We start from the raw sequence: 23197 nt of genomic DNA on the forward strand, positions 1-23197 counted from the left end.
TCTCATAATTATTAGCTTATAAATGATAAATGAGACTTTTTAAGTGTCAGAGTAGGATTAGACTCCAGGCAATCTTATTTCAGAACCAAGCTCTTAAACATGCCATTGAATCTCAAATCTTTCAGTATCCTTGGAACGCAGAGGATATATAAGCATACCACAAATTTTTGTAAATTAAAAAAATTCTAAAGTAATAAAAAATAGTATTTAAAAAATAGTTATTATTTATAATAAGTCATATCTGCAAAAGAGATGTTGCTTACTAGGTTTTCTCTAGGGTTCATGAACTTGAACTATAGGTTCTACATTATGTATGTTTTTTTTCCCTGCCCTTAATTTCTGCTAACTTAAAATGATATATTGCTGACATGGTAACAAGCAGTGGCTTGCTCAGATAATTCTGGATATTCAGATTGAATATGACCCCAAAATTATGGATAATTTTTTAGACTGTTTCTTGTGTTCTCAGACTCTTGATGAACCTCATCTCACTAAAATGTTGAGTGTTTGAATATTTCAGATTGAGGCAATGACAAATGTATTATTAAGTAGCTTCCTGGTTATTCTTAGTAGGAAAGTCAATCCGTTGGTGATCAACCCTACACCCACTATTTGCCTTTTTCTTCAACTAAAAATTAAATTGTATTGCACCCTAAATCAACATATTCATGCTATTCAAGATTCTAAACATATTGTTCAGAAACACATACCACTTGAGCAAATCTTAGAAATCACAGAAACATTAGGGGTGCGGGATGGCACAAGTGTCTGCCTTCAGCTTGGGTCACGGTCTCAGGGTCCTGGGATCAAGCCGCACGTCGGACTCTCTGCTCAGTGGTGAGTCTGCTTCTCCCTCTCCCTCTGTGATCTCTCTGGCTCTCACTGTCTCCCAAATAAATAAAATCTTTTTTTTTTTTTTTTTAAAGATTGTATTTATTTATTTGACAGAGAGAAACACAGTGAGAGAGGGAACACAAGCAGGGGGAGTAGGAGAGGGAGAAGCAGGCTCCCCGCTGAGCAGGGAGCCTGATGCAGGGCTCAATCTCAGGACCCTGGGATCATGACCTGAGCCGAAGGCAGATGCTTAACGACTGAGCCACCCAGGAGCCCCCCAAATAAAATCTTAAAAAAAAAATCACAGGAACATTCATTTCAGATGTTATCAGTATCTTGAAGAAATGTAAACAGTTTTTCCTGGAACAGTTTATATTAAGATAGAAAACTCAGTATATTAAATAATATTTTCTTTGTATAGAAAAGACATTATGACCATTCTGATAACATTGAATCAGAATTGGGAGGTGTATTTTTGATTGCCAGCTATGCATTGAGGACTAAAGCAACATATAGATTAGGCAATCATTTATAGCCTCTTTTATAAAAGCTTCATACCTACACAAATAGCTGGCGTTCTGTCAACTGGTCCCAACCCGTCTTTTGCGGCTGGCATTGTAGTTCACAGTTTTTAATATAGTTTCACTCTACTGGCAGTAACTTTTCTGTAGCTTGGAGTGTCAATGATAAATTAGTCTTTGATCACTTTTCTCTCAACTAGGTTGTCTACAATGATATAACAACTGATATTTTTTCACATTTGTGGTTCTAACTGTAAAGCAAAAAAATCTGCTAGCATGGACATGTAATAGTATTAACTCTTCTACATTGTATGCTATTAATATTATACATTGCCCAGTTATACCATGTATTAAAAGAATTTTGTGCCTTCTGCTTTCTCTTCAAACATGTCATCAACTTTGGAGTTTTTTTAAAGCTTCTCTTTATAATGTTTTTGCTGTTGTGAGTACAACTGTGAATGATGCCTTTGTGGTTTTAGACCTCTCTCTGTTTTTGGTGACAGAATTAATCAATTTTACACTGAAGCCTATATTTTGCTCTTGTTTTGTAAAAACTTACTTGGTTTGCCAATAATTTTGGAAATTATTCAACAGCTCTGATGCTTCATGCCACTATTTCACAAAGGATTTTATTGTGGTCAGTAGAGGTAAAAGAATCCTGGTTTGTTAAAAACAGTTTTTAGGTATTTGTCAGTACGCTTCTCATTCACACTTTTCTTTCCAGGTACTTGTGCATCCACAACACTTACAGATTCACTTACCCCAGTCACTCTAATTGACATTCTATATTCTATTGAAGTCTTGCTCAGTGTTTATATCATTATTCTGAATTTTGGCATTTCTGGAATTATTTTCATCTCTACTTTTATGAGTTAAAACAATTTTTATGAGTTTGGATTGTTACAAAATAACAGGATTTCAGTGAAAAATCATTGATCTTACCTTTTAAATATATGATTATACCAGGTCGCCTCTACTTGATTGATTGATAGGGCCCACTGGTGGTATGTAGACCATGCTTTGCGAATGTTATGCTAAGCTGTTCTAGAAGCACAAGAAGTAACAGGTCTGGGTGGTAAAAGTAAAGGGAGAGGTAAAATGAAAGAAGCAATACTACTGCCTGGTGATGACTTTGAAAATCATTGTCTTACCCACACTGGACCAAGAAGCAGAGGAAAGGCAGTAGGGCAAAGGAATAAGGAGAGACAACACACAGTAAACCGTGTAACAGGAATAACTGACAGCTCATAAACTACAAAGGAGTGTAGAAGTACCAACTAGAACAGCTGTAGGAGGACAGTAAGTGAAGGACAAATCAAGTATTTACTTCAGTAACTTCAAGCACAGGACAGCTTGTCCCATACTGCAGGTGTTATAATCTGATGGTTGTTATAGTCCAGTGGTGAGCTAAGTCAGTACCATAACTTCTGTGTGATACATAAAGACTCGGTGGTGTATCAAAGAAGCCATCCTCCAGTATGGGTACTAGATTTTCTGTAACAAAGAATGTCATCTTATTACTTGCAATGTTAGTAGATGCCAATATGTATATTAGTTAGCCGTTGCCACATAACAAATTACCTCAAAACTTAGCTGCTTAAAACAACAAGCATTAACTACCTAACAGTTTCTGCCAGTTAGGAATCTGGGTGCAACTCCGGTGGGTGCTCTGATTTCAGGGTCTGTGACAGACTGCAGTCCTCTCAAGGTATCGGGGGTGAGGAATTTCTTCCAGTCTTACTCAGGTGGCTGGTGACAGGCCCCGGTTCCTCACTGATCTGTTGACCAGAGCCTTCCCCTTATTCTTTGTCATGTGAGCCACTCTATAGGGAGTTCACAACAAGGCAAGAGAGTATGGGCAAGATGGAAGCTAGAGTCTTTTAGTAGAAGTAGCATCAATTAATTTTGCTATATTCTGTTTGTTAGAAGTATTTTACTAGGTCCAGCCTGCTCACAGGGAGGGGATTAGACGAGAGCATGAATGCCAGGAGGCAGGGATTATTGGGGACCAACTCAGAAGTCTACCTGACACAATAATTGCCTGCCATTTTTATGAAAGAGTAAATGAATGAAGGAAAGGAGAGAAACTTAGGGAAAATAGCTTGTACTGATAAGTCCTCCATAAATAAAGGTTGCAAGAATGGAAAGTAAACCATAGAAGAGAAAATTAATCTCCAGATAAGACTTGTTTTAGCTAAAAATAGACATATTTTGGTCAGTTGGTACACTATCCATATCATAACATATAGACATGTAAGTTCATCCATATCATAAAAGAAAGGCTTGAGAGATATGAGAGATATCATAAAAGAAAGGCTTGAGAGATATGAGTGCAGACTCTAAATCAAGTAACATCTTTTAATACTGCCAGTCTCTATATTTAGAAAAAGCAGAGTCTCCGAATTTGGTGTTTTTAGTCATTGGTTCTCAGCTTTCCCTGCACATTAGAATCACCTTGGAAACTGAAAAAGAAAAAAAGTGGGGATACCAAGCCAAAAAGGGATACCTGGGCTCTAACCCAGGCTAAATAAATCAGAACCCCTAAACGTGGGGCCTGGACAAGGGTATATTGCTTTAAAAGCTTGTGAGGAGATTGCAGTGTGTGGTCAGGGTTAGGAACCCTGCTGATTTTTTTAAATTTAATTGAAATATAATTGACATTAGTTTCAGGTGTATAACATAATGATTCAACAATTATATACATTAGGAAAGGCTTGCTACCATAAGTGTAGTCACCATCTGTCACTACACAAAGTTATTATAATATTATTGACACTATCGTCTATGCTGTACTTTTCATCCCTGTGACTTATTTATTTTATAACTGATAAGTGGTTCTTAGTGGAAGGAGTTGAGTATGTACCCTTTCTCTGGTTTTGTGCAAATTGAAAAGGAGATAATTTTATGAAGAAACTTTCTTCAGCATGTATTTATTCAGTGTCCAGTATATGTATAGCACTTGTGGGGAGTAAAAAAGTGAGTAGTTTAAAAATGGAAGTAAGCTGTACTTTATTATATTGTTATATATGTATTTCTTATTATCTGACACAGTCTACATGGGCTATAGGGTTTCAGGGAGGGGAGAGATGAATGTAGACTGGAGTAGATAAAGAATGCTATTTGGAAAAGATGGGATCCAGGGTGCATTAGGAAAGTATAAGGCGAAATGCAGTAACTTGCTTCACTTGACAGATCCAGATCCTGGAGTCCAGTTTGGAGAGATCTGACCATTTAGCCAACACTTTGCTCTTATTCTGTAGGCCAGTGACTGTACAAAAGGAAAATGGAGAAGCTTTGAAAAATACCAGGTTTCACTCCTGAAGATGTTTATTCGGTTGGTCTGGGTGGGTCCCGAGTATTGTAATTTTTATAAGACTCTGTGTGTTGCTATGGGGTTGGAAAAACTGCTATGGGATCACTTAAGGTCTCTGGAAAAAAAATTTTTTTTTTAAGATTTTATTTATTTATTCATGAGAGACAGAGGCAGAGGGAGAAGTAGGCTCCCCGCGGAGCAGAGAGCCCAATGCGGGGCTCGATCCCAGGACCCTGGGATCATGACCCAAGCCGAAGGCAGACGCTTAACCGACTGAGCCACCCAGGCGTCCCAGTCCCTGGAAATTTTTGAGTGGGAGGGCTTAACATTTACCTATCCATTAAAAACACATTAGGTTTTTTTTTATTCTGCAGGCGCAGGGCAAATGGCAGTAAACCAGATGAAACAAGAAAATGTCCCTGTTTACAGTTACGGGGGTGGTAGTGAGCTTATATTCTTTTCTGATAGGGCAAGACAGGCAATAAACTAATAATACATAATGTAAGTAGAAACAAGTGCTTTGAAGAAAAGAAAGCATAGTGAGAGGGACAGAGTAATGAACAGAGTGGGCAGTGGAGTTGGAGAGGAGAGTGCCATTTTATGTCAGGTTAGGAAAGACTTAACTGGCATTTGAGCAGAGACCTGGAAGAAGTGAGGGAGTGAGTAGATAGAGGGGATAGTGGGGAAATCCCGCAAGAGTAGAAGGCCAGTGAGGTTGGATATTACGGATTAATTGTGCCCCATCCCCCTAAATCTGTTGAATTACGTTGAAGCCCTAATCCGCAGTGTGACTGTACTTGGAGATAGGGCTTTGAGGAGGTAATTCAGGGTAAATGAGGTCATAAGGATTGGTGAAAGGTATGATAGAATTGGTGGCCTTATAAGCAGAGGAAAAGAGCGATCTCTCTCTCTTTTTCTCTTTCTCTACCATGTGAGGACAGTGAGAAAGAGGCTCTCTGCAAGCCAGGAGGAGAGCACTCTCCAGAAGCCATACCCTGCTGGACCTTGATCTTGGACTTTATAGCCTCCAGAACTGTGAGAAAACAAATTTCTGTTGTTTAAGCCACCCAGACTACAGCATTTGTTGTGGCAGCTCAAGCTAAGATACAGGAACAGAGGATTCCAGAAGAGTGATATAATTTGATTTACATCTGGAAAGATCACCTGGCTGCTTTGTGGGAGAATAGTCTATAGCAAAGCAGTCGAGGAATCAGGCAGGATGTTACAAGGGTGGCCTCAGTGCGGTTGGTGAGAAATCCAATTCTCGATATATTTTGAAGGTAGAGTGGAAAGGATTTGCTGGTAAATTAGATGGAGAGAGAGAGGTGAGAGAGAAAGTGGAGAATGAATACTGCTTCCATGTGTTTGGTCCGAGGAACTGGAAAAATGGGAGTATATTTACTCAGGAGACTGTCAGAGACTGGAAGAGCGGGAAAAGGGAGGAATCAGAAGTATTGTTGAACAAGCTAAGTTATTTTCAGTTGCTACTAGACCTTGAAATGAAGATGTAAATAGGCAGTTGGTTATGTAAATCTAGAGTGTAGGGGAGATACTGGGGTAGGTGATAGAAATTTTGGAATATTATTGTATAGATAATTATTTTCAACCTTGAATGCATTGATTTATTTTGGGAGTGGGACTCAGACATCTGTAAATTTGATTAGTGGTTAGGTTAAACATTTTTTAGAACAGCTTCTATTGAGGTATCACTGACATACAGTATAGTGCACACAATTAAAGTGTATAATATAAGTTTTGACATGTGAATACACCTGTGAAACCATCACCACAATTAAGGTAGTGAACATATCTATCATCAAGAAATTTCTTTGTACCCCTTTTCAATTCTTCCCTCCTGCGCCTATATCTTTCCCATCCTTAGTTGCTAGGCAACTACTATCTGCTTTCTGTATAGATTAGTTTGCATTTTCTAGAATTTTATAAATGGAATCATACAGTATATAGTCTTCTGTGGCCTCTTTAAGCATAGTTGTTTTAATATTCATCTGTGTTGTTGTATGTATCAGTAATTCATTCCTTTCTGTTGCTGAGCAGTATTCATGAGCATAGCATGATTTCTTTATTCATCTGTTGATGGACATTTGGTTTGTTTTTAGTTTTTGGCCATTACAAATAAGGCTACTGTGAACATCCATGTAGAAGTCTTTTTATGGATATGTGTTTCCTTCTCTGGGTAGATATCTTGGAGTGGAATGGATCACATTTTTTTTCATGTTTCAACATGAGGGGTTTTGTGCACGTGTGTGTGTGTGTGTGTGTATGTGTGTCCTTGAGAAAAATTCTTATGCCCAGAAAAGATTACTCAGAGACTATTTTCATTATTAAGATTAATGTTCAATTTAGTATTTCATTTAAAAAATCTAGTTTTTTCTTAAGTGTCTGTTCACTTTTACAAATCTTATTCTATTTATAAAATTTAACAAAATTTAACTTTTTTCCCCTAGGCAATTTTAATTTTATTTTTTTTGAAGATTTATTTATTTACTTTAGAGAGAGAGTGCATGTGTGCAAAGGCGGGAGGGGCAGAGGGAGAGAGAGAATCTCAAGCAGACTCCCTGCTGAGCATGGCTTGGTCTTACGACCCTGAGATCATGACCTGAGCTGAAATCAAGAGACGGACACTTAACTGACTGAGCCACCCAGGAGCCCCTATAGGCAGTTATTTTATAAAAAGTATTGCTGGTTAATTCTAATTTGGAGCCTGAACTGAGAACTGTTGTACAGATGGTAAAGCAAGGACTGAATGAGGTCATCTTGAATAGCATTTCTCAAATTTTGTGTGCATTAAAAATACCCGTGGTTCCTAGGCTAAGTCTGAGAATCTGCATTTGTACTAGCCTCCCCGGTGCTGATGACTCAGTTTGGTTAGTGTACCGCCCTTTGTCTAGCACTGTCCTAGAGGGTTAGTGTAGATAGAAGGGATATGTGAAGACTGAGGCCTGATGTACTCTGAAGTTTAGAAATTGTGAAAGAAGGAAAAGAACCAATAATTGAGACTGGGGAGGAGTAGCTGGTGAGGTAGGAGAAAAATTGTGTAGTGTTCTAGAGGCTTGTGAAGAGGTTTTGCCCAAAGTGAGGGAGTGGTAAACTCAGTTAAATGCAGCTTGAAAAGACTACATAAGATGAGAGCTACAGTTGACCAGTGCATATGGTAAAGTGATTGTTGGTGACCTTGAAAGTGACAGTGTTAGAATGGTAGGGACAAGAGCCTGATAGAGATGAGCCTGTGAAAGAATGGAGGAAAGAGGTGTGGAAAGTAAGTATAGACAAATCATTTGATGCTTATAGTAGAAAAGAGAACAGAGAAATGGGGCAGTGGCTAGAAAGGGAGGTGGAATTAGGGAAGAGTTTTTTCTTTTCCTTTTTTAAGGTAAGAGCTATTGTTAGGTGTTTTTATGTTGACAGGAATTACTTATTTACAGAAGGAAGTATCTCTGAAGCAGGAGAGAAAGGAGGTCAGTAGCAGGAGTAGTGTCCTGGAGAAGGGCAAATCGAGACATGGCCATAATTGGGAATATGGATAGGGAAGTTAGAGGATATGGGCATAGATGGAAGCTTGTGGAAATTTTCATGAAATAGCTTTTATTTTCTCTGTGAAATAAGAATCAAGGTCACCCCATGATAAAACAGCACACAGTAAAAGTAAGTTAGTGTTCTATCCCCAGTGCTTGTAACAGTGATTTGAACACTGAGTGTTTAATAAATATTTCTTAAATAAATGAATGTAAGGAAGAGTAATCTTGGATTGGAGGGGAGAAGACAAGAAGTCAATCAAGTAGATAATGTAGAAGGCTGCTGCTGGGTTGGGTGAGAGTGGTAGTTGTGGGAATGATAAGGGGGGGAATCGTTCCAATAATGTGAAAGAAAAATTGAAAGGACTTGATATTTGTTTGGCTAAGGGGAAGGAAAAGTTGAGGAGGACCTGTTTGTAGCTCTGGAGAGTGTCCTTAGTCTTTGAAATTAAGTGAGCTGTGATTTTGTTTAGTGATTTGAGGGGTTTGTCGGAGATTTAATTGCTGAACACTCTAGCCTAGTTTTTCTAAAGCTGATGTGTAGTCATTTATTTTGTCTGTGCTTACCAAGGACTTTCTTAGTAGCTGCCAAAGAATCAAGTCTCCTGCTGCCACTTCCCAGGAGTTTAGGGAAAAATGTGCTCTAGGCTTTTGCAGAAGTGTTTGATGCTGAAAATTACCTCAGAGTAAAAGTCTTCAAAATACTCAGATTCTTGAAATGATGAAGGGTACTGTTCCTTGCATTCTATAAGCACACTTAGGCAAGTGACAAGAAGAAAGAGTACATTGAACCTGAAGTGTAAATTTAATTAGTATGGTGTGAATACTTGGACCAGTGGTTTTGCATTGTATTTCTCACAGCCACACCACAGGGATAACTGGGAGGTTCAAGGATGAGCACTGAGCAGATGGGGGTTCAGGAGTCTCCACATCAACTTCATATAGAAGTTAGGTTTTTTTAGTTTAATATATTGAGATTCCTTGAAAAATTTTGTTAGCAAGATGATTCTGCTGCAAAAACAATAACAAAAAATTTGAATATCATTACTATAAGTAATATTTGAGTTTTGCTGATAAGTCGAATAGTGCCAGTATTAGAGTAGTTGGAGGTAGAGAAAACCACTTTGTAAGAACTCTTTTATCTTTCTATTTAGTAATAAAATTTTAAAGAAAGCAGACCTGTACATTAAACCTTTTATTGCATTTTCATGAAGAAGAAGTAAGTGGCTCAAAAGAAGATGACATCAGCAGTTTTTTCAAGAAAGTTGGCACCTAGTCAGATTGGTCGCACAATTGTTTAATTAGTTGTATTTATGTATCATATCTAACTGGTATTTTTAATGATCATTAATGTCAAGAGATGTTTATTGAGCATCTATACATGTAAGATCTATACTAGGTGTTGGGGATACAAAAATAAGTGAGATACGGATCTCTTCTCATGTATGGATTAGAGTACTGTTGGTGGGGAGATAGAACACAGCCATGTAAGGATCAACAGCATTACAGAAGAATGTGGAAACATGTTTCTCCATGAGGTGCTGCAGGGGCTCCACAAATATTTGATGCACATTTCTTTTAAACATATTTTAATCATTAAAATCCGAAATAACACGTTATATAAATATGTTCTATGCACCAAATAGAACATGCACAGAAGGAAGACCACTAAAGCTAATTAATTTATTTTGCAGATTAGCTCATTTCTTTTTCTTTTTTAAGTTCCAAATAAAGTAGCAAATCCTTTATATTTCTTGAACATTGTGAAAAAGAGCCCTAGCAACATTTTTTTAGTCATCATTTTCCCTCTTTTACCTCTGTCCTCACATAATAGTTTTGCTCCCAAGCTGCAGTTCTCAAAACCTCTCTCATCAGTGTCTTATTTCCTTCTTATTGTTTATCACATAATCTCAAAAACTGATTTGTTTAAAAAAAAAAAAAAATCCACCTCAGAAAGCCTGGGAGGGGAAGAGTCATTGAACACGCTGCAGAATGCTCCCCAGACTATGGGGCTGGAGGAGAAATCCGGGGAATTCACACTGAGTAATTTACATCCCTTCTTGCTTGTTAACCCTCTGTAGGTGGCATGGTGCTAGAGCTCTCTGATGTGTCTTCAAATGATAATTTCCTAGATGAGTTTTTCCGCAAATTCAGGAAACATTACATGAACGTTATATTTTTAAGGACAGAAAGAAAATGTGGTTTCTCACATGAGTAATCATTCAACAGAAGGGATTTTATCATGCAATATTTTACAAGAATAAACCTGAACCATCTTGTTTTGCCATAAGAACATGTGATGGTAGTCTTTCATCTTTTATGACATTTGGCATCAAAATTTATGTGCCATGATTCGTAAGTAGACAGATGCAGAAGGATAGGTATGTATACCTAGTCTAAAAATGAAAATATTTGGTAATTTTGGAGGAAAGAAAACGGTGGTCCTCTCTTCAAAAAACTATGAGCCATCAAGGTTTTTGAAGTAAAATGTTTTGATAATGCCAGTGCAAGAAGAAGTGGAAATGAAGATAAGCCAAAATCTACTAGAGGTGTGTTTGAAATCACGAAATCAGTATTTCAAGGTAGATATGTTCCTAAGATTAGGCCTAATAGCTGATGAGGAGTTGGTCAAAAAAACTTTGTCTATTTCAGGTCTATATACTTTCAAAACCAAATTATTACAGAATAAAAGTTTGGGTTAAGTATGTTTTAAATGCTTAGTAAAAATTTTAATGTTGAATTTTATTACTTATTACTTACTAAATTATTCATAAATTACTTACTAAATTATTCATAAAATGACAAAGTATTTTTTAAAAGGCCCTGTGGTGATGGCTTTTTTTCTTGGTGTACTGACAGTTTAAACATGAACTAAATGTTCTTTCCACCTTGTCTATAATAAGTTCTCATTCTGTTTTCTGTATTACAGTACACTGTTTTTTTTTCTTCTTAGTGCTTTGACAAAACTTACTTTTTTAGTTTACTTTTGCGGGTTTTTTTTCCCTCTCATTTGCTAAGTAAATTCTGTGAGGGCACAGACTATGTTTGTCTTACCATGGTGAATCTCCAGCATCTTACCTATACCTGACTCATGTAAGTGTGCAATAAATTTGTTAAACAAATAAGGTCACTGCTTATAAAATCGACCTTGGTTAGATTTTTGGGTTTTTGTTAGCAGTGTATTAAAAGACTCATAACAAGTTTAGGTTTAGTTCAGTTATTTTTACTCATTGAGATTTATTGTATTGCTTCACTTTACCATATATTTTAGTGTTATGAAGATGAGTATTTTTTTCTGAGCTATGAGTAATGCTGCCTCTTTTAGAAAAGAACCAGTAAATATTTTATATCTTGTTTGTTTTTCTTGTCCAACTCGACAAAGCTAAATTGTGATGAGGCTGACCAAGCTTGAGACATTTTTCTTAAAATATTTAGGATATAGAATTTTTGTTGTGGGGTGGTGGGGATAGAAGGCAGACATGTAGTTAGAAATGGCATATACCAAAAGTCAACATGTACCAACAGTTTTCTACCCATATGGGAAGTTAAGCAGCTCCTAAAAAAATTCTGATGAATAGTGTGATAACCATTACGTTATTGTTGAAATTTCACTTTGTTCTTACGTTACAGTAAATCAACAGACCTGCAAAATTTTAGTCTATTTGAGCTGTTTATGAAGGACACATACAGACCTATGAAGATCCCCCAATTTTTGAATACAATATTTCACAAGTAACAGCTTAGTCATGACATATGTAAATAGGAAGGGGACAATAGAATGCATTTGGGATATGGTCATTTACTAACTAGATGACCTTTTGTCCTCCATATTACAGAACCTTTGGCATTACAGTTGTATTGTCAAAACCACGAATAAGAAATCACTGAACATAAAAGGCATATCTTAAAAATGACACCCTGCCCCTTATTGAGTTAATAATCTCCCACCTTCAAAATTTCCTACTATATACTTTCAAAACCAAATTATTACAGAATAAAAGTTTGGGTTAAGTATGTTTTAAATGCTTAGTAAAAATTTTAATGTTGGTTGAATTTTATTACTTATTACTTACTAAATTATTCATAAATTACTTACTAAATTATTCATAAATTACTTACTAAATTATTCATAAAATGACAAAGTATTTTTTAAAAGGCCCCGTGGTGATGGCTTTTTTTCTTGGTGTACTGACAGTTTAAACATGAACTAAATGTTCTTTCCACCTTGTCTATAATAAGTTCTCATTTTGTTTTCTGTATTACAGTACACTTTTTTTTCTTCTTAGTGCTTTGACAAAACTTACTTTTTTAGTTTACTTTTGCGTTTTTTTTTCCCTCTCATTTGAAAGACTACCATCACAGATTTTTCTCATTAAGGAGAAGAGGGATCATAGTTTAAATCTTAAGATCCCTAGAGATATGAGGGCTTTCTTTTCAGTAGGGCCTGGTACCGAGTCACTTTATGATATGTTAAAAAGGTAAGCTGTGTTTCCCCTACCTTCAGTGAAGCATCTTTAAAGCGCATTCAGCCTCTAGAGAGCAGCAGAGAACTTCATTTCAGTAATTAGTCTTTCTCACTCTCTCCAAACATACATACACACATACACACACTCTTGTGTATTTATATTTTGTGCCTTTTTTCCCCAGAGTTGAATCGGATCAAATAATCATAGAGCAGTGGAGCACAATCATAATCTTTAAGTGAAAATCAACCATCATTAAAATGAGAATAAAGGAATAGAACATTACACATTTAGGAAAGTCTAGGATAAAAAGATATCACTTACTCAACGTACCACTACTCAAGAACAGAAATAAATAATATTTTTCTTAAGGTAAAAGAGAACCACTACAGATTTGTTGGTGACCGAAAAATAACAAAATCAATAACTACACTAGGTACACTAATAATACATGGTTGCTTATTAGACTTATATTTACTCTTGCTCAAAGGACAGCTTTGCTTATATTTTATAAAATCTATAAATCCAACATAATATTAACACCAAGTTTATCAGTTACTTTTATTTAGAGTAGACCTGTTCTTGGCTTTCCTGTAACTGCCTTAGTCCATTTGAGCTGCTATAACAAAAATACCGTAAGTGGGGTGGCTTATGAACAACAGTCATATATTTCTGACAGTTATGGAGGCTGCAAGTCTGGATCATGGCACCAGCAGATTAGCTGTCTGTTAAGGACCCATTTCCACACTGACAGATATTTTCTCACATAGCAAAGGGTCAGGGATCTCTGGAGCACTACTCTTTTTTTTTTTTTTTTTAAGATTTTATTTATTTGAGAGAGAGAGACTGAGAGAGAGAGAGCACATGAGAGGGGGGAGGGTTGGGAGGGTCAGAGGGAGAAGCAGACTCCCTGCCGAGCAGGGAGCCTGATGTGGGACTCGATCCAGGGACTCCAGGATCATGACCTGAGCTGAAGGCAGTCGCTTAACCAACTGAGCCACCCAGGCGCCCTGGAGCACTACTCAGGAGGGCCATACCCATATGACCTAATCACCTCTCAAAGGCCCCACCTCCTAATACTATCCTTGGAGGGGTGGGATTTCAACAAATGAATTTTGCAGGGAACACAAACATCCAGTTCACAGCACTGTCCTTCTGAATTCTCCCATTTCTTTTAGTTTTATTCCCATTTGGGGGAGAGTTCTTTATCCCTCTTATTTAGGTACACATCTCATTATATTATCCTTCTGAAATGTCCTCACATTCAGAGCTTCAATGCCATTCTCCTGACTAGAATAGACCCTTACTACTATTACTTCATTTCCAGTTTGATGTGGTAGTCTTCTAGCATGTCTTCTAGCCTTTCTTCAGAGTCCAGCCTCTCATCTGACCAATTTAACTAATTGTTCTTTCTGTGTTTGTTTTGACTTGGATGGTATGCGTTTATTGAATAGTTTGTTCTTACCACTGAGAGAGTAACACTTAGAAGAATTTTAGATTCATAACTCATTTAAAAATAAATTATATATTTTACTCAACCTCATGGTTTTATGAAGCAAAACATGCTTTACTAATATTTTCAGATTGATAGGCCATATAAAAAGGGAAAATGATTCTAGGAAGATTCTGGAGAGGTAATGTTTGCTAAATACGAAAAAGACTTGGTAACAGTTGTAAGAGACCTGAAGTTGGGGAATTAGGATTATCCCTTTCTCACATAAAAGCAGGAGTGGGATGTTGAGGAACAGTGTCACATAGTAGATGGGTACCCACTTGGAGACAAGTGCTGAAGGGGTGAAGGAGTGATTGATCATGTTACGAAAATATTCTGTACCTAACCACAGCACAAAGGGTTATATTCCTGAAAATCTTGATGAGAGAACCCATGATTGAGATATAGTCAGATCTTACAGGTAAAACAGCATTAGGTCATTAATGAATACAGGTCATTAATGGATACCGAAGTGGAGGTCATTAATGAATACAGAAAAACCTTGAAAAATAGGCAGTTTTCCTTGAAGGCAGCACTAGTAAAGATAATATAAATCAATTACATATCTTAAGTTAGTAATAATGGCTACTCAATAACTTATGTCAATTTGCTAGAAACATCAGGAATTCTACTCTAGGTTCAAAGGCATGTTAATTTATTTTAATGTTTGTAATTTTATTTTAATTCAATTTAATTATTAACATTTTTGTTAATTTGCATTAATTTTAGGATGGAGGGAGTGACACAGTACAAAATGTAGTAAAGGAAGTTGTCAAACCTTCATTTGTTATGGAAGGAAGACATTCAGAGATCCCTATTACCTTGGGAGACCAAATGATGACTACACCTCAATTGCATTTTATATCTTGGAGTGACTCTCAATTTTAGGTGACTCACTGTTCACTAGGCACTAGTTTAAACAACTCTTCTCAATCCTGCCACACCTTTGAACTTTCTTTTCTCTTTCCATTTTCCAACATAATTGAAAGATAAATTCTTGCTATTTGTGTTCTTCTGTGTAGTGAGTGGTTGATCCTGGCCAGTGAGTAACCTTAGAGACACTGCTCTTAAAAAACATCTTTCTTCCTTGTTAAACCTGGTTTTATTATGCAGCAGCAAATACTAAGTAGCTAGGATTTTTTCAGTACTATGCTAAGTGCTAGTTATACAGTGGGGCATAAACCTGATACCATCCCTTTCCTTGTGGAGTTTTATATCGTAGAAGAGGAAACAGACAAAAAAATTAAAATTGCAACTTCTCCATTACTCCCTGTGTTCTTTTTTTTTTTTTCCCCCATAGCACTTATCAACATTTAAGAGCCTGTATTCATTTTTTGTTTGATTCCACCCATATAATGTTGGCTCCATGGGGGCAAGGATTTCTGTTTTTCTAGAGGAACATTTGTTGGTTAAGAAGTGATAAAGGGGGCGCCTGGGTGGCTCAGTCGTTAAGCGTCTGCCTTCGGCTCAGGTCATGATTTCGGGGTCCCAGGATCGAGTCCCACATCGGGCTACCTGCTCGGCAGGAAGCCTGCTTCTCCCTCTCCCTCTGCCTGCCTGCTTGTGTTCCCGCTCTCGCTGTGTCTCTCTCTGTCAAATAAATAAAATCTTAAAAAAAAAAAAAAGTGAGAAAGACGTATATAATTAGTTACCTTGTCCCTTTGATTCTACTTCTTCAGCCTGTCCTAAATAACTCCCTTGCTGCTTCCTTAGTTCAAGCCCTTTTTATTTCTGCCTAATCTATTAAAGTAGCTTTCCTAACAGTTTCTCTGCCACTGTAGTACCTTTCCCCTTCAGACTGCTGCCAGTAATCTTTGTAAAATTCAATTCTGAATTTCTTCTGTGATCTCCCATCTTTTAAGGGTAAGTCAGATTCCTTAGCTTTTCATTATTGGATTCCTTCCCATCAGTTTAGCCTTGCTTTTTATTTCCTTGCCCCTCCCCACTCTCCATCTCAAACTTTATATGGCAGTAGTACCAGTATTTGCACTTCAAGCTTCTTTGTGAAGTTCAGGCTAGATCAGAGGCATCAGCTAACTCAGAAATGAGTTAGAAATGCAAATTATTAGGTTCCACCTCAGGGCCTACTGAATTGGAGACCCTGGGAATATCGCTAATTAAGCTATAAACAGGTCTTCCAGGTGGGTCCTGATGTACCTTAAGTTCAGGAACCATTGCTTTAATCCTTTAAAAAAAATTCTTTCCTTACCAAGGTCAGCCATTAATGACTGTGTTTTCAATATCACTTTCATTTGTGTAACTCTTAATCTACATCATTAACCCTGATATCTATGTCAACCCTACTTCTTAAATTGGGTTAAACATATTTCTTGGATATCTGTTCTGTACTTCAGACTCTGTAGGCTCTAACCAAAATGCATTATTCATCTACTAAAACCTGTTTTACATACCATGTTTCCTATTTACTCCTTCAAAAGATTCCTCCGTATAGTTTTGAATGGTAGATAGTGCAGTATTTCTCATTGGTTTCTATTTTTTTGTTTTGTTCTAGAGGAACAACAACAACAAAAAGATTCTTTAATAATTCTACTGACCAGAATAGAGTCAGGATTTTCCGAACAATAGAAGTAACTATGTTTTGTAGACCTTCTGTCAAAATATGTTTATCTTACTCTCCCTTAGTTTTTCACTCCTCCTCCTTCTCCTCCTCAGTCTTCTCTCAGTTTAAGAACTTAGAGATTGTCTACTTTCAGTCTTGACCTCAGTTGCCCAGATTCTACCGTAAAGCTGGAGGGATCCTTGACCGTGGCTCAATAGAGCCACAACTTGTACTGGCACCAAAGGGTGAAGCCAAGCAACATTTCAGATATCTCGGTGCGATTTCTGCAGTAGATTCTCAATATTTTTTAAATGAATAAGTGAGTAAGGCAACTCTCAAAGGACTAGGCAGATTGTCAAGGTCAAAAAAGCATGGTGAGATTGTGACTAGCGATATAAGGAACCTTAAGGATTTTAGCAATAAAGAGTGAGAAATTTTGACACTCAAATATTTATTAAACGAATAAATGAAAGATTTTAGAGGAAAGAACAAATAGCCATTGTCACAGATGGTTAGATACTTCCTTCTGTGAGGGAGAAGGGTAAATTTAAACATTATTTCAGTATAAATTTTCAGGTTTAATTCTTAGGTCTCATATTTATATGTGTGCTTCCCTGTGAGCATTCAGTTTGATATACTTTTTTAATAATTTTCACGTTGATTCATGTAATGGTTATATTCTAATGGTTGACCATATATTTTGGGCTATAACTTCTACTGTTATTATAGCTCTGTTTTTGTTGGATAGGAAAGACAACAATTTGTGTGTGTATGTGTGTGTGCATGTGTGTAAAATCTGTTAAATTGCACATTAAATTATCTCACATGAGGAATTTTTATACTTGAAAATCATGTCATATACTTATTCTTATAATTTGAGCTATTCTCATAAGGAATATATATTCTTAAGTTATAATAAAAAAACTTTTCTTTTTAACATGCATACAGGAAACCTCGACCTGTGTCCCAGTTGGTTGCCCAGCAGGTTACTCAGCAGTTTGTGCCCCCTACACAGTCAAAGAAAGAGAAAAAAGATAAAGTAGAAAAAGAAAAAAGTGAAAAGGAAACAACTAGCAAAAAGAACAGTCATAAGAAAACCAGGTAAATTTGTTTTTTTGTTTTGTTTTTTTAAAATTTTTTATTGTTATGTTAATCACCATACATTACATCATTAGTTTTAGATGTAGTGTTCCATGATTCATTGTTTGTGCATAACATCCAGTGCTCCATGAAGAATGTGCCCTCCCTAATACCCATCACCAGGCTAACCCATCCTCCCACCCAGAAAACCAGGTAAATTTGAAGAGTATTTTATGGCACTTATTAAATAATAAAATGAACCATTTAATATTCTCTTTTAACATTGATATATTCATATACAAAGTGGAAATAAAAGATTCCATCTTTATTATAAAATATCATGAAAGTGTTTTTCTGAGTTTGAGAGGTATATTAGAAATTAAATACAGAGGCCACCAATATAAGCTTAAATGTAAGGATGCTTTCTTTTCTTTCTCTTCCTTCCTTCCTCCCTTCCTCCCTTCCTTTCTTCCCTTCCCTTCTTTCCTTTCTCCCTTCCCTTCCTTCCCTACTAGACTCAAAGACATTTGTGTTTGAGCTGATTCTTTTTCGGTCATAAAGCCAGGAGTGATAGTCACAATACTGAACAGATATTTGCATGGGCTTTAACCAGTTAAAATCTTCATGGGTACAGGCAGAACAGATAGTCATGATGCCCATTTCTGGAGTAACAGCCTTTCATATAACTCAACCTTAATGGTTATCAACTTATTCTGTGATCCAACTATGTCATTGCTTTTCTAAAACATTTATTTTAGTAAAATTGGTAAGCTATCTGCAAAATTATGATAAAGCTATAAAAGCACAATTAAGAGACCATTGCTTCCAGAGTATCAGTTTGTCATGTTGAAGAAGATTAATCAGTGATTGGTTCGATTAATGTTAATGATTTGAAACATTTAATTATATTTTTGTGGCTAGTTCATATATGAATCTAGAACTTTAAATATAGATGTATTCATTTTGTTATTTTTACCTAATTTATTCATTATATGTTCAGAAAGTTCGTAGAGAGAAAAGCTAGTTTAAAATTTTATCATCTTTTCTATTTAGGCCAAGATTGAAAAATGTGGATCGGAGTAGTGCTCAGCATTTGGAAGTTACCGTTGGAGATCTGACAGTCATTATTACAGACTTTAAGGAGAAAACAAAGTCACCGCCTGCATCTAGTGCTGCTTCTGCAGATCAACACAGTCAGAGTGGCTCTAGCTCTGATAACACAGAGAGGGGAATGTCCAGATCATCTTCACCCAGAGGAGAAGCCTCATCATTGAATGGAGAATCTCATTAAAATTTATTTTCTCCAATTTCTTAGTCACTTCTGTCATAACATGCAAATACACAGATTATGCCAAGAAGTACCACATTTTCATGACAGACATTCATGCACAATCCATAATTTGCGTTTTACACAAAATAGAAATTTGTTAGAATTTGTTAGACTTTATTGCAATCTATGCCTACCAAACATTTTCAGACTTGACATTTTGGTCTCCACAGTTCAAGGTGCCATGAAAATGTGGTTGAATTATTCATTATGCAGTGTTATTGGTAAGTCTATTTTCACTTTTAGTTTAGTGAATTCTAACACATAATTCTTGAATTCTCTACTATTGGCATGTAACGAATTTAAATTTTTATAACATAGTGCAAGCTGCCTAAATGTATTATTTGAGAATTGTGAAACAAATAGTTATATGTATACAAGTCAAAGATCAATTTAATCAACTATTGCTGCAACAGGATTTTCTTAATGGTTATCCTCCTAAATACACCTGCTGGTACTTGGTGTGGTTAAATAGGAAAAATTGTTATTAAATAAAGAATTTGTATGAACCGTTGCCAATGTTTTTGACACATTTTACTAAATTATTGTTCCTGAATTATGTTTCTGGTTTTATCTTTGTTTTTGTTTTTGTTTATCTTTTAAAACATTCATTATTGTAATGTTTACTAGCAGAGTAGTAAACAATAAAACATTGATTATTTAGCTTTATAATTCAGGTTTAGTGCTCTTGTCATTGAACACTGGTATTTTCTGTATAATATAAAACTTTGAAGTTCAAATAATTATAAGCATTTGGCAAAAACAGAAAAGAAACCTGACATATTTTAAAGGCTGCAATTTTGGAAAAGCTTTAACTTAATAATAGTTTATCACTGTTGTCTTGCCCCAAACTTGTGCAGGGTCATAGAAATATGAATCTAATTAATACAGAAATGGGAACTGTTGCACAGAACTGGGAAATAACTAATCTTAAATCAGTTTAATTGGCTTCTTATTAAATATAATGATTCTTATGAAAATCATAGTGCCCTATTTTCAGACACAACTGCCAGTTTATGCATTTATCAATATCCTGAAATAAAAAAAAGTATTTACAGCCCCACTTATTATGTAAAATTACCAATAAAATATTTTTATGACTACAGATTTTGCATTTTTGTTCACAACTAATAATGTGTTTCATATTGTATTTAAAAATCCAACCTAGAAACCACACATAAGTACTTCTTAAATTTTTCTAGGGTCTCCTGCTGCTTTTAGTCATTTGCTTAATATATATCCACCTCTAGGAGACTTCTGAAATATAAATTAAAAACATAACTTGGATGCAAAATATCACTTAAAAACACTATGATAGCATTTGAAAAACAGAAAAAAACAAAACAAAACTGTACACCCTGACAGTTGTGATATTTGGTGGTTTCTCGTGGTAATGTAATTTTCTGTTTAATTGCAGTACTTTTTCCAGGCACAATGGGACTGTCTTTTTTGTAAGATGCTAGTTGTGAAATACAGTTAATTGCATACAGTAAAAGTCTGTGATTAAAACATTTATATACCTCATTCTTTAGTGTTGTTAAATGAAAAATTAAAGTTTGTTTTTATTATAAGATACTTTCAGTGGAACCCCAGCTAACTGGTTATGTTCTTTTAAAACATGAAAAAATTTTGCCATATTTCATTGTTTTTCACATGTTTTGATGTTTTAAATTTTAGACATAGTAAAAATTCAAGTAATAATTGTAATAGGGAAAATCTTCTGATTTTTAAGTCAAAACTATGTTTTGGAGGCACTAGGTCTTTGGATGATGATCAAATTCTTTCAGGATGTATTTTAAATGGACTGTGGGAAAGAAAAATCTGACAGAGATGGGATTTTACCTGAATGGAGCATAGTCATCTTGTTATATGGGGGGGAGATAGTATAGAGTAGAAATTTAGAGTGCTAACTGGTGTGTTTTGAATCCCTGTTATAGAACCTAAGTGAACTTGAGTAAATTACTCAGGGTCACGTCCCATCTATTAAACAGGGATAATGGTAATCAAATCTAACTGATCGGGTTGTTGGGAGGATTAAATGTCAATCCACATAAAATTCTTAACAATTACACAGCACACACTGGCTGCTCCGTAAGTGAGCCTTTACTATCTTTATAGGTAAAATCCCATTACGAAAATATTCTTTGTAACAAAAATCGTTTCCACACCCTCTCGGATGACCAAAACAAATTGTGTTCTGTAGGATACACTGAATTTTCTACATCAGATGTTTGCTCTGATCCCAGACCAGCCAGCTTTCTGTAATTAAAGAACCTAATGGTATGCACTATGAGACAGGACAAATGAACTGAGTCGGCTGGTTTGAAATTTTGTTTTCCTGTCATTAATCATAATTCACTTGCTTTCATTTCACCCTACCTCAAATACACTTCCAAACCAGGAAACAGACCCAAATTGCATAAATACACCTAATGTTAAAATCTGCAAAAAGATTCAGAGCCTGGGCTTAGGGTACATTTGTAGTTCTGTTTCATCAGTTCACACTGTGGTTTTAGCAGTGGGTTCTTTTAACCAAATTTCATACAAGAAGAATTTGAATGTTTTTCAGAGTTTATTACCTTATTTTGATACAATTAAGAGCAAAGATATAATTTGAGGCATACCAGAATACATATTCTTAAAACCTTTTGTATTACACAGTAGAAATAGTTGACTTAAAGGTTTTATTTTTGTTAAATGCTTTCCTAAAATTATAGTGATAGTAGACAAAGTGAAAACACTTAAAAAAGGAAGAGAATCTCAGCTTTTCTAAGTTGATATTACCTTTCTTTTAAACAAAATCCTTATTGCCTAAAAAGAATGTAGTTTCTGCATGTTTATGCATTAATGCTAAATGGTCTAGAAGTTTTAGTTTCCACTGAGGCCTTATTTTACTTATTTTCTTGATCTGCACATTACCTCTTCTGGAACTGGACCATCGATAGGAATTTCTATACTACGAACATTAAGTAAAAACAGAAAAGGGAGTATATAAGGAAAAGGATAAGCATAAAATAATATTTTGACTTATTGGCACTGCCCACCCCCCCACCCCCCCGCCCTTCAACCACAGGCACCTTCAGTTGTGTGGAAGATGAACATAGAAAAATTGAAGTGTAGAAAAGTCGGTGATCAGAATCAAGAGACACTGAAGGTTACCGAATACAGGATTTGACTGATCATTTTGTGAAAGCAGAAGGAAAAGAATGCCCTCACTGGCTAATGAGGGTGATAGAAAATAAGCCCCAATAATATCAAAGGCAAGGAAGGCTAGGAATGGGGAAAAAAATGAGGGATGGGGTAGGAGAAAAAACAAAGCAGAAATTAGAAAATGGGGCATTGGAACACAATCTGGATGATCGTAGAGAAGAATCACTAGAAAGGCAGAGAACAAATTGTAGTATGTCTCTGAGAAGGTTTAAAAATCGTGCTGTGATACATCCTCTCCTAATAACTCTGTCGTCAAAGTTTTGGCTGTGTTTACTAGGGCAGCAGTATGTATAATAACTAAAGAACAATTTTCTTCAAAACCAGTTCATTTTAAGAAGCTGTCATAGAGAAGTTTTACCTCGAATTATACGAACACTACTTTCCTGAATGCAGATCCCCGCTCTCCTAGATAATTTAAGTGTTTTTAATGTGGCTTTTGTATTTAGCCAGTGTAGATATTCCTGTCTTTATGGAATGGGCCAGTTCTGGAGTATATGAAATGCCATAATAAGACTAGGTACTTCTATGGAAAAATCAAGTAGAACTCTTGAGAAGTTTCAGTGCTCTGGGATATGTTTCATGTTCTGAATCATTGTGTGTGTGTCTGTTTTCTGTGTGTTTTCTTCAGTAGGAGTTGTAGACAGTAGTAGCTATTTTACTATTGTTACACTTTCAGTATTTTCCTGATCTAGATTGTCTTTATATCAGTACTCAATTCTGTGAACATTTATTGAGTATATTTTGTGTGCTTGACACTGAGCTAGGGATTGGAGCTCATAAGTTACTAGGAGAGACCTGTAAATAAGTAATTACAATGCCATCTCACTGCAACAATAAAAACGTGTAAGATAACAGAAGTAGCAG

At 35.9% G+C, this 23197-nt stretch overlaps 1 protein-coding gene across 6 annotated transcripts in view; it reads left to right on the forward strand.

Moving 5' to 3' along the window:
* YAF2 (YY1 associated factor 2) overlaps window positions 1-20647 on the forward strand; it is a 73617-nt gene extending 52970 nt beyond the window's left edge. For all 6 annotated transcript variants that reach the window (XM_064591384.1, XM_045873617.3, XM_064591385.1 and 3 more), the window contains 2 exons: window positions 17665-17817; window positions 18850-20647. In XM_064591384.1, the coding sequence (XP_064447454.1) occupies window positions 17665-17817; window positions 18850-19087 (391 nt within the window). In that variant the 3' untranslated portion in view covers window positions 19088-20647. The remainder of the gene's footprint in view (window positions 1-17664; window positions 17818-18849) is intronic.
* Window positions 20648-23197: the final 2550 nt, after the last annotated feature.

The sequence above is a fragment of the Mirounga angustirostris genome, unplaced genomic scaffold, assembly GCF_029215605.1.
Source record: "Mirounga angustirostris isolate CCGP_5_RB_7025 unplaced genomic scaffold, mMirAng1.0.hap1 SCAF_5, whole genome shotgun sequence".
In the NCBI taxonomy this organism is placed as follows: domain Eukaryota; kingdom Metazoa; phylum Chordata; class Mammalia; order Carnivora; family Phocidae; genus Mirounga; species Mirounga angustirostris.